This window comes from Bombina bombina, chromosome 7 (genome assembly GCF_027579735.1).
Source record: "Bombina bombina isolate aBomBom1 chromosome 7, aBomBom1.pri, whole genome shotgun sequence".
In the NCBI taxonomy this organism is placed as follows: Eukaryota; Metazoa; Chordata; class Amphibia; order Anura; family Bombinatoridae; genus Bombina; species Bombina bombina.
Window position 1 is genome coordinate 138,790,195 of NC_069505.1, and position 13,884 is coordinate 138,804,078.

General features: G+C 40.0%; 1 protein-coding gene across 1 annotated transcript in view; it reads right to left on the reverse strand.

The window, feature by feature from the left end:
• Positions 1-13,884, reverse strand: part of MTCH2 (mitochondrial carrier 2) — a 197,882-nt gene that overhangs the window by 59,245 nt on the left and 124,753 nt on the right. The window contains exons 7-8 of the mRNA XM_053720360.1: positions 11,265-11,316; positions 3,912-3,971 (exon numbers count right to left, since the gene is read on the reverse strand). Coding sequence (XP_053576335.1) covers positions 3,912-3,971; positions 11,265-11,316 — 112 coding nt within the window. The remainder of the gene's footprint in view (positions 1-3,911; positions 3,972-11,264; positions 11,317-13,884) is intronic.

Consider the following 13,884-nt stretch of genomic DNA (forward strand, 5'->3'; position numbering starts at 1 on the left):
CAGTCCCTGAGCTTTCAGGGATTCCCAGACCGCGCCCCAGCCCACTAGGCTGGCGTCGGTCGTGACGATGACCCACTCTGGACTGCGGAAGCTCATTCCCTGGGATAGCAACGGCAAAGAGAATGACTGGGGTGGGCGGAGCCTAGGAGGGACTATATGGCCAGCTTTGCTGGGACTCTTTGCCATTTCCTGTTGGGGAAGAGATATTCCCACAAGTAAGGATGACGCCGTGGACCGGACACACCAATGTTGGAGAAAAAGGGGACTTTAATACATGAAGTATAAGATACTTCATGTTGAAAGGTCATTTGTTTTCCATTTTTAGCTGCTACAGCAGCCCACGGCTAAAACATTTTTTGCTAAGAGGTGACGTTTTCACCTCTTAGCCAATAGCCGTGTGGTAAATCCAGCTTGGCGCCAATAGGAGCCGGATTTACCGCACGGCTATAGGCTAATAGGTGAAAACGTCACCTCTTCTCAAATTTTTTTTACATGAAATATCTTATACTTCATGAACGAAAGTCCCCTTTATTTGTTTCAATAGTCAATCCTAGCATTAGTAAAACGCTAGGATTTACTTTCACTTTAAGCTATCCAAAAGCACACATTAATTGCATAATTAAACATAAAGGACTAGATTACAAGTGGAACGCTAATTTATTGTGCGCCCGTAAACTGGCGGGCACGAGATAAATAACCAGCCATTTCAAGTGGCTGGTTATTGCTACCGTGAGCTTGCGGTAGTAATTAGCGCTCCGAAAATTAACCAGAGATCAGATCGCTGGTAAATTTTCTAATTGTGCCCCAATTGCCCCCCAAATTTAAGTGTAAGGTTCGTTTTAAATAAATAAAAAAAAGCTAGCATTTCATTTTTTTTAAAAAATAACTGCATGAAGCAGTTTTAATGGATTAAAGTGAGCAGGTGTGTTCTCTATAAATATACAGTGGATAAAAAAAGTCTACACACCCCTGTTAAAATGTCAGGTTTCTGTGATGTAAAAAAATCAGACAAAGATAAATCATTTCAGAACTTTTTCCACCTTTAATGTGACCTATAAACTGTACAACTCAATTGAAAAACAAACTAAAATCTTTTAGGTAGAGGAAAGTAGAAATAAAAAACTAAAATAATATGGTTGCATAAGTGTGCACACCCTTAAACTAATACTTTGTTGAAGCTCCTTTTGATTTTATTACAGCACTCATTCTTTTTGGGTCTAGCAGCATGGCACATTTTGACCTGGCAAGATTTGCCCACTCTCCTTTGCAAAAAAAACTCCAAATCTGTCAGATTGCCAGGGCATCTCCTATGCACAGTCCTCTTCAGATCACCCCACAGATTTTCGATCTGATTCAGGTCTGGGCTCTGGCTGGGCCATTTAAAAACTTTAATCTTCTTCTGGTGAAGCCATTCCTTTGTTGATTTGGATGTATGCTTTGGGTCATTGTCATGCTGAAAGATGAAGTTCCTCTTCATGTTCAGCTTTCTAGCAGAAGCCTGAAGGTTTTGTGCCAATATTGACTGGTATTTGGAACTGTTCATAGTTGCCTCTACATTGACTAAGGCCCCAGTTCCAGCTGAAGAAAAACAGACCTAAAAGCATGATGCTGCCACCAAAATGCTTCACTGTGAGTATGGTGTTCTTTTGGTTATATGTAGTGTTGTTTTTGCGCCAAACATATGTTTTGGAATTTTGGACAAAAAGTTCAACCTTGGTTTCATCAGACCATAACACATTTTCCCACATGCTTTTGGGAGACTTCAGATGTGTTTTTGAAACATTTAGCCGGGCTTGGATGTTTTTCTTCGTAAGAAAAGGCTTTCGTCTTGCCACTCTACCCCAAAGCCCAGACATATGAAGAATACGGGCGATTGTTGTCACATGTACCACACAGCCAGTACTTGCCAGATATTCCTGCAGCTCCTTTAATGTTGCTGTAGGCCTCTTGGCAGCCTCCCAGACCAGTTTCCTTCTCGTCTTTTCATCAATTTTAGAGGGACGTCTAGCCCTTGGTAATGTCACTGTTGCACCATATTTTCTCCACTTGATGATGACTGTCTTCACTGTGTTCCATGGTATATCTAATGCCTTGGAAATTCTTTTGTACCCTTCTCCTGGCTGATACCTTTTAACAATGAGATCCCTCTGATGCTTTGGAAGCTCTCTGTGGACCATGGCTTTTGCTGTAGGACGCAACTAAGAAAATTTCAGGAAAGACCAACTAGAGCAGCTGAACTTTATTTGGGGTTAATCAGAGGCACTTTAAATGATGGCAGTTGTATGCTGACTCCTATTTACCATGATTTTGAATGTGATCGCTTAATTCTTACCACAACTACATCCCCAGTTATGTGCACACTTATGCAACCACATTAGTTTTTTGTTTTTTTTTGTTTACCTCCCTCCACCTAAAAGATTTCAGTTTGTTTTTCAATTGAGTTGTACAGTTTATAGGTCACATTAAAGGTGGAAAAAGTTCTGAAATTATTTATCTTTGTCTCATTTTTTTACAGCACCTGACATTTTAACAGGGGTGTGTAGACTTTTTATATCCACTGTATATGCTTATATACATTTATGCGTTAACCCCTTTCCGCTTGAACTTAATTTTCTACATCGGAACAAAGTTCAGATGTAAACAAATAAGTAAACATTGAAAGTACGCAATAGTTAATGCGATTGGGTGATTTCAATGATGGGATTTTGTTGGGGTGGGGTTGCCTATGAATCTAGTTACCCCCTCCAGCCCACAATCTGATTCAGGAAGTGCCTTTGGCTTCAGTACAGCCAAACGGCTAGGACGTTCTATGCTGTCCTAAGCAAGCTAAAACCCAGTGCAGTTAGGAAGGCATAGAAAGTATTAAGGGCAGAAGAGGTTAATGCGTGTATATACACATATAAACACAAAGATATATGTATATATTCATCCCTGCGCTATATTCTTATGCTGTGTCTGACAGCATGAGAACGAGACTCATTGGAGCCTATGGAAGCGTGCTCTTGTGAGCGCAAAGCTTCCGTGCAATGCGAACGCAAGGTTATTTAATGAAAATTTGTTCAAACAAACACTGAAAAAAATAAATAAATATAAAGGCTAAATTTTAGCTGAATACTGATTTCAATTTTAGAAGGGAGATCAGTAAAATTATCTGGGTGGTGCATCCATTAGATAGGTCCTGGCGAGAACCCTATGTATGGATAATTTTTGTAAATAAAGTTATTGCGTTAATTTTACATTTGGAATGCCTTTAATCAACACAACAAAAAACAAATTAATTTAAATTAATAAAACAGAGACATACCCCGCGAAGTGTACCTACTGACTAATAGGTCACTGTACGCAAGTTGAATGTCCTCGAGCTGGTCATTTAAATAACTTATTTTCTACTATTTAATTTGGTACATTTAATTAACATTTACTTTCAAATTAAATTACAGTGAATAATTAAATATAATAGACACAAAATGCAAGTTCGTTTACTTTGTGCCCCTCACTCCAGAGAATATAGGGTGCATGCTAAAAAGTGCTGCAATTTATACGATCCTGCTACAAGTTACGTAGTGATTACTTAAAACTGTAAGGAGCTCATTTACATCTGGCCTACATCATGGCTGCTGATTGCACGCAAGCCATGACATCCCAGTATGAAAAGGTTGTGGCCAACGATGTCCCTGTTATGCGAGTTCTGCTGGCTAGGGCTAATCCCATAGAAACAAAGCAATGCTTTGGAGTCTCTTTTGTATCCAAACAGGTTATCACTCCCTCTTCCCTGGAATACCTCCAACTATGCTAAAGCCATATTGTATCCATTGTGACATTGTGGCTACAATATAATGGTAACATTTCCCAAAAGAACTATTCGCTGATACAAATTAATTTAGAAATGAAGGAAATATAAATTCACATACACAAAGAAGCCAAGGATGCCTTCCTCTTTGTAGATCGTTATGATGGATCCAAACACGCTACTGTAGAAAAAAAAAATACACAGGTTTATATAAGAAGAAATACACAATGATAGGCTGTTAAAAAATCACTACAGTTTACAAGTCAGGGAAAGGAGGGGGGGGAGGAAAAAAGGTTATAAGCAGGCATTTGAACAGGAGTGAATATGGTTTTAGTCTACAATACACAAAAAATATGCATCTAACCAAGTCCGTTTCACTGCTACATTCCCCCCCCCCCCCCCCCCAACTAGCTCAGGAATAGGGGAAATTTTCAACCCTGTACTTAAATGTGTCATTCGCTCGTGGGGTTTATGCATGTTCATCTGATAAAGAAACCAGTTTTTGAGATGTGTAACATGAACATTTCACATTTTCAATATTAATATTTTTAAACTTGTTTCTAAAATGCCTCTGTTCTCTATAGATGTAAAGGGGCAGTAAACTTACAAACTAATGTTATATAATTCTGCACATAGTGTAGAATTATATAACATTATCTTACTGGCAGCTTTATACATGAAAGTATTGCAGATGCATCTTATGTAAAAGCTTCCTTTTCCAGAACGCTACTGCTTGCTCTACTGAGCAGGTCTGGTTTTTCCACAGCGCATCGCGGCAACACTGTCTAGTCACATTGTGCCTGGTCGCACCATTAAACTGAATGTAGCTCGCTCTCGCTCTGGTCTAGTAGCAGGAGCGAGCTACATTTATTTAAATAGTGCGACGAGGCACACTGTGACTAGACAGTGTTGCCGCGATGCGCTGTGGAAAAGGAAATTTATGCTTACCTGATAAATTTATTTCTTTTTCGATACGATGAGTCCACGGATTTCATCCTTACTTGTAAGATTACGCCTCCTGGTCAGCAGGAGGAGGCAAAGAGCACCACAGCAGAGCTGTATAAATACCTCCTCCCTTCCCTCCCAACCCAGTCATTCGACCGAAGTTAGGAAGAGAAAGGAAAAGCCAAGGTGCAGAGGTGTCAAGTTTAACAAAAATAGAATAACCTGTATCATTAGAACAGGGGGGGCCGTGGACTCATCGTATCGAAAAAGAAATAAATTTATCAGGTAAGCATAAATTTCCTTTTCTTTTTCAAGATACGATGAGTCCACTGATTTCATCCTTACTTGTGGGATACAATACCAAAGCTATAGTACACGGATGAAACGGGAAGGACAAGACAGGGGAACTTAAATGGAAGGCACCACTGCTTGAAGAACCTCTCTCCCAAAAGCAGCCTCAGTCGAGGCAAAAGTATCAAATTTGTAAAATTTGGAAAAAGTGTGAAGAGACGACCAAGTTGCAGCTTTGCAAATCTGTTCAACAGAAGCATCACATTTGAATGCCCATGAGGAAGTCACAACCCTAGCGGAAGGAGCCGTAATTCGTTCAGGAGGCTGCTGTCCAGCAGTCTCATATGCAAAATGAATGATACTCCTCAGCCAAAAAGAAAGAGAGGTAGCCATAGCTTTTTGACCCCTACATTTCCCCGAAAAAAATAATAAACAAAGAAGACGATTGAAGAAAGTCCTTAGTCGCTTGGAAGTACAACTTCAAAGCACGGTCCACGTCTAAATTATGTAACAGACGTTCCTCCTTAGAAGGAGTAATAGGACACAAAGAAGGAACAACAATCTCCTGATTAATATTCTTGTTTGAAACAACTTTCGGCAGAATACAGGCCTGATTCTAGTCTGAGTCTGACAAAAAAATTGTACATCTGGAACATCTGCTAGACGCTTGTGTAACAAAATAGAAAAAGCAGAAATCTGTCCTTTTAAAGGAACTTGCTGACAACACCTTCTCCAAGCCGTCTTGGAGAAAAGCCAGAATCCCGGGAATCCTAACCCTACTCCATGATTAGCCCTTGGATTCACACCAAAAAAGACATTTACCGCCATATCTTCTGGTAAATTTTCCTAGTATCAGGCTTACGTGCCTGAATTAAAGTATCAATAACCGAATCAGAAAAACCTCGCTTAGATAAAATTAAGCGTTCAATCTCCAAGCAGTTAGCTGCAGAGAAACTAGATTCGGATGATGGAAGGGACCCTGAAGAAGGTCCATCCGCAACGGGAGCCTCCACGGTGGCTGAGATAACATGTCCACCAGATCCTGCGAAGCCACGCAGGAGCGATGAGGCTCACCGATGCCCTCTCCTGTTTGACTCGAGCAATCACCCGAGGAAAGAGAGCAAACGGAGGAATAGATAAGCTAGGCTGAAAGACCAAGGCACTGCCAAGACAACTATCAGCTTGGCCTGGGGATCCCTGTATCTGGACCCGTATCTCGGAAGCTAGGCATTCTGCCGAGATTCCATGAGATCCAACTCCTGCCTGCCCCACCTGAGAATCAGGTCGGAAATACCTCCGGATGGAGTTTCCATTCTCCCGGATGAAATGTCTGTCTGCTCAGAAAATCTGCTACCCAGGTTTCCACCCCTGGGATGTGGACAGCTGACAGATGGCAAGAGTGAGACTCTGCCCACTTTATTATCTAGGACACTTCTGTCATCACTAAGGAACTCCTTGTTCCTCCCTGAAGATTGATGTAAGCTACAGACGTTATGGCGGCCAACTGGAATCTTATGAATTGTGCCCTGAAGCGCATTGAAAATTGCTCTCAACTCTAGAATATTGATGGGAAGGAGAGACTCTGTCCGAGTCCATACACCCTGAGCCCTTAGTGAGTTCTAGACTGCTCCCCATCCCAACAGGCAGGTATCCATTGCCACTATCACCCATGAGGGTCTGCGAAAGCAGATCCCCTGAGATAGATGATCCAGCGACAACCACCATAGAAGAGAGTCCCTTGTCTCCTGAGCTAGATTTATTTGAGGAAACAAAAATTTATAATCTCCACTCCACTGCTGAACACGTTTAGTTGAAGAGACCTGAAATGAAAAACGAGAAAACAGAACTATGTCCATTGCCGCCACTATCAATCCGATTACCTCCATGCACTGAGCCATGGGCGGACGAGGATTGGACTAAATGGTCCGACATGAATTCAGAAATTCTAGTATTCTGACCTCCGTCAGAAAAAATCCTCATGAAAGCAGAGTCGATTAGGGTTCCCCGAAAGGGTACTCTTGTCTGAGGAACTAACACTTCGCCAGGTTCACCTTCCACCCGTGGGTCCTTAGGAAGGAAGCACAATGTCGGTATGGGACCTGCCAGTTGAAATGACGACGTCTGGATCAGTATATCGTCCAGATAAGGCGCCACCAAGATGCCCCGCGGCCTTAGAACCACAAATAAAGACCCCAGAACGTTAGTGAAAATTCTGGGCGCCGTGGCCAGATCAAAAGGGAGAGCCACAAACTGAAAATGTTTGTCCAGAAAACAAACCTCAGGAACTTGAGAGGATCTCTGAGGATAGAAACATGAAGATATGCATCCTTCAAATCTAGCGTCGACAGAAATTGACCCACTGGATTAAAGAATGGTACAAATAGTCTCCATCTTGCGAGAAACTATGAGAAACCTGTTCAGATTCCTAAGGTCTAATACAGATCTGAAGATTCCCTTCTCTTAGTTTGGGAACCACCAACAGATTTAAATAAAACACCCTGCTCCTGTTCCAGTACTAAAATGGGAACAAAACACTCAGGGAGGAGAGACCTCTTACACAATGCAAGAACGGTTCTCCTATTAACTGCACTGAGAAAAAAAAAAACCCAGAAACCTCTGGGAGAAAAAAACTCTTTGAATTACGACCTGTATCCCTGGGACACTATCATCTATTTACCAGGGATCCCAAACATCTCGAACCCAAGCCTGAGCAAGGACGGAATATCGCCCTCCACAAGATCCGGTCCCGGATGGGGGCATGTCCTGCCTGATTCAACAGCAGATCACTTAATATTTGTACGCTTAATATGCAAATTCTGTGAATTCAAAAAGAATTACTTCCGTCAAGCCAGAGCCCAACAAAGTCTTCCCCTTGCAAGAAATCGCTAAAAATCGAAGACTTAGAGCTGACATCTATAGAACCAGGCTCTAACCAAAAAGCTTGGTGAGCTGGACAAGAGAAACCTGAAACCAATAATTTCAGTTTAAAATTTTTTGAAAGAAAAGAGTTAGCCAACTCAAAAGGCTTGTATCCTAGCCTGGTTCCTTATCCGAGGAAGATTCTGATTTAGCAGTAACAGAAAACACATCGGACCATACGCTGTCGCACTAGTGACGGTAGCAAAAAAAATCAAAAAACACAGCTGGTTGCCATTACAAGCCCTGTTGTATGATCCTTTTTAAGTTCTTACTATCCTCTAAAGGTATTGTAGAACTCTTGGCTAGGGTGACCATGGGAAAACAACCACTTGATGAAAGGGAATGCAGTTCTCCATCCCAAGAACTCAACGGACGCCCTAGGTAACACCCATAGTGACGGAGTCATCCAGGATAGCTAAAACCTCCTAAGTAACAAATGGAGGTAGACAAGCTAAGACAAAGGAAAAACAACCTCAGGATCAAAATAAAGAGATTATTCTATCTGAGCCTGAGAATTCATTATCAGAAAATCCCGAGTATCTTCCTCTTCGTCAACAGGGAAGAAATAGCTGGGATAGCAATTTTTAAGTCAAGCATGCTGATTGAAAAGAATTCCTCTAGAAACGTTGATGTATGAGATGTTAGAGGAAGCGCAGGACACTGTATGTGGGCCATAATTATTGTGGAACACTATAGGAGAAATTTGTGGCATATGTTGACCACAGTCAACAGACTCCCATAGTAGTAGGGGGTCAGAAAAGAAACATTTTTTTTTTATTTTTTTTTACAAAGCAACACAAACGTTACTGTCTTTTTAAAATTAAGAAGTAATTCATATGTTGTGCAAACTTATTCCATCCTAAGACATAAAGGATGGATTAAACAAACAAGTAAACAGTAAAAACCCTTTAAGAAAGACTAACAGATGACTCTGTTACCATCTCTTTAAATGTGAAAATCAACTCATTTACTGCGTACATATCCAATCTACATCCCAAAGGATGGCTTAAACAATAAACAGAGAAATTATAGCAAATAAAATGAACAAATAAAAAACGTTACCGTCTCTTTAAATTTTAAACAGTAACGTATACTCTTGTGGGCAGAAAGTGCTTAGACTGAGACACAAACTTAGATACTTTTGTATGTTTAAAATGTCACGGATTCCTATTTATTAAAAAAGCCACAGATTGTAAACTGATCCGGAGCACATCTGCAGCGCTATCCGGACCCACTTAGGACAAAAACACAGAGAGCTCATCGAGCCCGAATCAGCCTCAGAAACTGCTCCATGCAACATACCAAAGAGCAAGTGCGGTCTCAGTCGGCCCCAAGCCCCGCCCATCGTGGGCGTGACACTACCATCTAAGAGACTGCATAGACATTCTGGAATAAGCAGCTGAAGAACGGCGCCAAAACCAAAAAACCCGCCCCTCGTGGGCGGAACAATACAAACTCTCCCGGTCGCCATCATTATAATAAAGAAAGGTTACCGGGAGATCACACTGAACCTTCTAAGTTTGGAACAAAACGTAACACCGGAGCAAGGCATAAAAAGTGCATGACAAATATACTCCCTGTTACCACAACAATATAGAGACAATAAACCAAAGGTTATATCACTGTCCCATATGGTATCCTGCCCGGTTAAAATGTCTCTAAAGCCACTCTCCTTAGCCCCAGTGCCTGCATAAAAACGTGCTGCCAGAAAATCATCTAATTATTGGGCACAGTGTTACCGTCTCTTATATAGGAGATATATGTAACAGAGCAACATGTCACAGTAGGAGTTCTTTCCACAATATAGCTCCTAATCGTGTCTCTCTCCCAACACAATGCCATAACCTTGTATGTGAAAGCCGAGTGGTACATAGTAAATAGGGGAGCCCTTACAATAAAGGTACATTACCCCACTCTATGAAACAGGTAATATATACACAGCCATTTCTGAGTTAATCCTGTCCCAGAAAAATAAAAAAGAGCTGCACATACCTCTATGCTGAGAGACAGCATGATCGGTCCCACAGGATCAAGAGGTCTTCTCCCTCCTGCAGTTCTGTGGAGACATACAGGGCCTTTAATATTTGCTAAGACCATTTTCTGAAGGGCAGCACTCAGTATGGGAGGCGCAGAGAGAATTTAATCCCATCAGTTCCCATTGCTTTAAAGCCACCTGTAGCTCTACTTTAGATGCTGACAAGGAATACGGCTACACCCTATAACAAAACAGCACTCACTGGTACCATTTTAAAAATAATAAACTCTTGATTGAAGAATCTAAACTAACACCTCACTTTACCTCTTCCTATCACTAACACAGGCAAAGAGATTGACTGGGTTGGGAGGGAAGGGAGGAGCTATTTATACAGCTCTGCTGCTCTTTGCCTCCTCCAGGAGGCGTAATCCCACAAGGATGAAATCCGTGGACTCATCTTATCTTGAAAAAGAAAAACCAGACTCAGTAGAGCAAGGAGCGGCGTTCTAGAAAAGAGAGCTTTTACATAAAATTTATCTGCAATACTTTAATGTATAAATCTGCCGGTAAGCTAATGTTATATAATTCTGCAGAATTATATAACATTAGTTTGTAAGTTTGCTGCCCCTTTAATTTATTCTATAACACAAGATGCGCTCAAAATTCTATGTAATGCTATTAAACTATAACACCCTGCTAAGATTAACTATAAAAAATAAATCTGAGATGTAAAGGATACATACACTTTCACATTAACAACAACAAAAAAAGTTGGCTCATCCAACACCAGAACATAAATTAAAAAAAACAAAAAACAAAACCACACCACCCCGAAAATACACATTTAAATAAAATCACCCCATTTAACTCTTTGATGACAGGGTTAATTTGTTGTCCCGATGTAAAAAAATTGAAATCCCGCGATTGTGCACGTGATTGCGAGATTTAAATGATGAGATCGGGTCAGAGGGGCATCCCTATGACACTAGGCACACCCACCATGACCCGATCACATTCTAGAAGTGCCGTTGGCTTCAGGACAGCTAAACGGCTAGGATGTTCCATGCCGTCCTAACGGTGCTAAAGACCAGTGCAGTTAGGACGGCATGGAACGTCCTAATGGCGTTAAAAGGGTTAATAAAACAAAGGAAACATGGCGTCATTGTTCTTTTAAAAACATGAATGTCAGATGAACATTAGATCAAGAGCAAATAACTGTTAATAACTGTTAAGAAGTATGTGCTCCGTTGTGGGGGCAACTCATTTAGTCTATTTTTTTTATCCATTGCATCACAAATACTGGTCATGCACTCCACAAGATGACCATAAATTGAGACAACATACTTATATTTGGTTTCCCTCCCAATGAACTGGACCATGCACCGTAGAGTGATCACTGCAAATAAAAGGAAATACATAAAATAAGGATGCTCTCTAATCTTCCAGAAGTCTTCCCTAAACCGTAAGACTGTTACTAGAGAAAACAACACATTTAAACAATAAAAAAAGAAAAAAAAAAAGAAAGATTTTGACAGCAGATAAGAACTACAGATAATCATGTCTGCCCATAGTTCACATAAAGTGCAAGCGTTATTAGTTTGAGGGGGGAAAAAAAAAAAAAAAAAAGCCCTATTCTTATCCCAGGCATTCTTGTAGTCCCCACAGTGTGTGTCTAACAGCTTTAGTAGAAGTTTACTCCATGAATCAACCAACATTTCTATAAAGGGACTCCGCAGATTACTTATTTGCTTACATCTGAACTTTGTTCCAATGTAGAAAAATAATTTATTAAGTCTTTTAATATACTTGAAGAGTTCCATCATATCACCTCTATTTTAAAACTATATGTATTAAAAAGGGACAGTCAAGTTAAAATTAAACATTCATGATTCAGATAGGGCATGCTATTTAAAACAACTTTCCAATTTACTTAGGTCATCAATTGTGCTTTGTTCTCTTGGTATTCTTTGTTGAAAGCTAAACCTAGGTAGGCTCATATGCTAATTTCGAAGCCCTTGAAGGCCGCCTCTTATCTCAGTGCATTTTGACAGTTTTCCCACAGTTTTACAGTTCAAGTGTGTCATATGTAAATTTGAGTCTGTCAAAAGGAGGAAGTCTATAAGGAGGCTTATATACAAGGTAATCACAGAGGTAAAAAGTATATTAATAGAACAGTGTTGGTTATGCAAAACTGGGGAATGAGTAATAAAGGGATTATATATATTTTAAACAAACATTTTCAAGTAGACTGTCCCTTTAAGGTTACAAAGTGTTTTCTTAAAAGATTTATATTTTAGAACACGTATCAGTTTAGATTAAAGTTTCTCAGGGCCTGCTTTTTGGGCTGGTGAGCTGCTCGCCAGTACTTTTATTTCCCTGGTGGAATTCTATAAAGCCACTTTATACCATGAAAACAGGGTGTCTGGCTAAGTGTCGTATACTGTATTTACGTATGGGAAGGAGATGCATACATTACCAGTACACAATTAAATAAATAATTTAAAAATAATTCAAAACAAATAATTGAACTATTCACACAAAGACTCAGGAAAAAAAACATAATTTATGTAAGAACTTACCTGATAAATTCATTTCTATCATATTGGCAAGAGTCCATGAGCTAGTGACATATGGGATATACAATCCTACCAGGAGGGGCAAAGTTTCCCAAACCTCCCACCCCCCACCACACCCACAATTCCGTTTAATGAATAGCCAAGAAGTCGGGTGATAAGAATGGAGCGAAAGCATCAACAAGGAATTGGAATAATTGTGCTTTATACAAAAAAATCATAACCACCACAAAAAGGGTGGGCATCATGGACTCTTGCTAATATGAAAGAAATGAATTTATCAGGTAAGTTCTTACATAAATTATGTTTTCTTTCATGTAATTGGCAAGAGTCCATGAGCTAGTGACGTATGGGATAGCAATACCCAAGATGTGGAACTCCACTCAAGAGTCACTAGAGAGGGAGGGATAAAAATAAAGACAGCCAATTCCGCTGAAAAAAGAATCCACAACCCAAATCAAAAAGTTTTAATCTTATAATGAAAAAACCTGAAATTATAAGCAAAAGAATCAAACTGAAACAGCTGCCTGAAGTACTTTTCTACCAAAAACTGCTTCAGAAGAAGAAAAAACATAAAAATGGTAGAATTTAGTAAAAGTATGCAAAGAAGACCAAGTTGCTGCTTTGCAAATCTCATCAACAGAAGCTTCATTCTTAAAAGCCCAGGAAGTAGAAACTGACCTGGTAGAATGAGCCGTAATCCTCTGAGGCGGGGATTTACCCGACTCCAAGTAAGCATGATGAATCAAAAGCTTTAACCAAGAAGCCAAAGAAATGGCAGAAGCTTTCTGACCTTTCCTAGAGCCAGAAAAGATAAATAGACTAGAAGTCTTTCTGAAATCTTTAGTAGCTTCAACATAATATTTCAAAGCTCTTACCACATCCAAAGAATTCTTAGGATTAGGACACAACGAAGGGACAACAATTTCTCTACTAATGTTGTTGGAATTCACAACCTTAGGTAAAAATTTAAATGAAGTCTGCAAAACCGCCTTATCCTGATGAAAAATCAGAAAAGGAGACTCACAAGAAAGAGCAGATAATTCAGAAACTCTTCTAAGCAGAAGAGATAGCCAAAAGAAACAATACTTTCCAAGAAAGTAATTTAATGTCCAGAGAATGCATAGGCTCAAACGGAGGAGCCTGTAAAGCTCTCAAAACCAAATTAAGACTCCAAGGAGGAGAAATTGACTTAATGACAGGCTTGATACGAACCAAAGCCTGTACAAAACAACGAATGTCAGGAAGATTAGCAAATTTTCTGTGAAACAGAACAGAATGAGCAGAGATTTGTCCTTTCAAGGAACTTGCAGACAAACCCTTATCCAAACCAACCTGAAGAAACTGTAAAATTCTAGGAATTCTAAAAGAATGCCAAGAGAACTTATGAG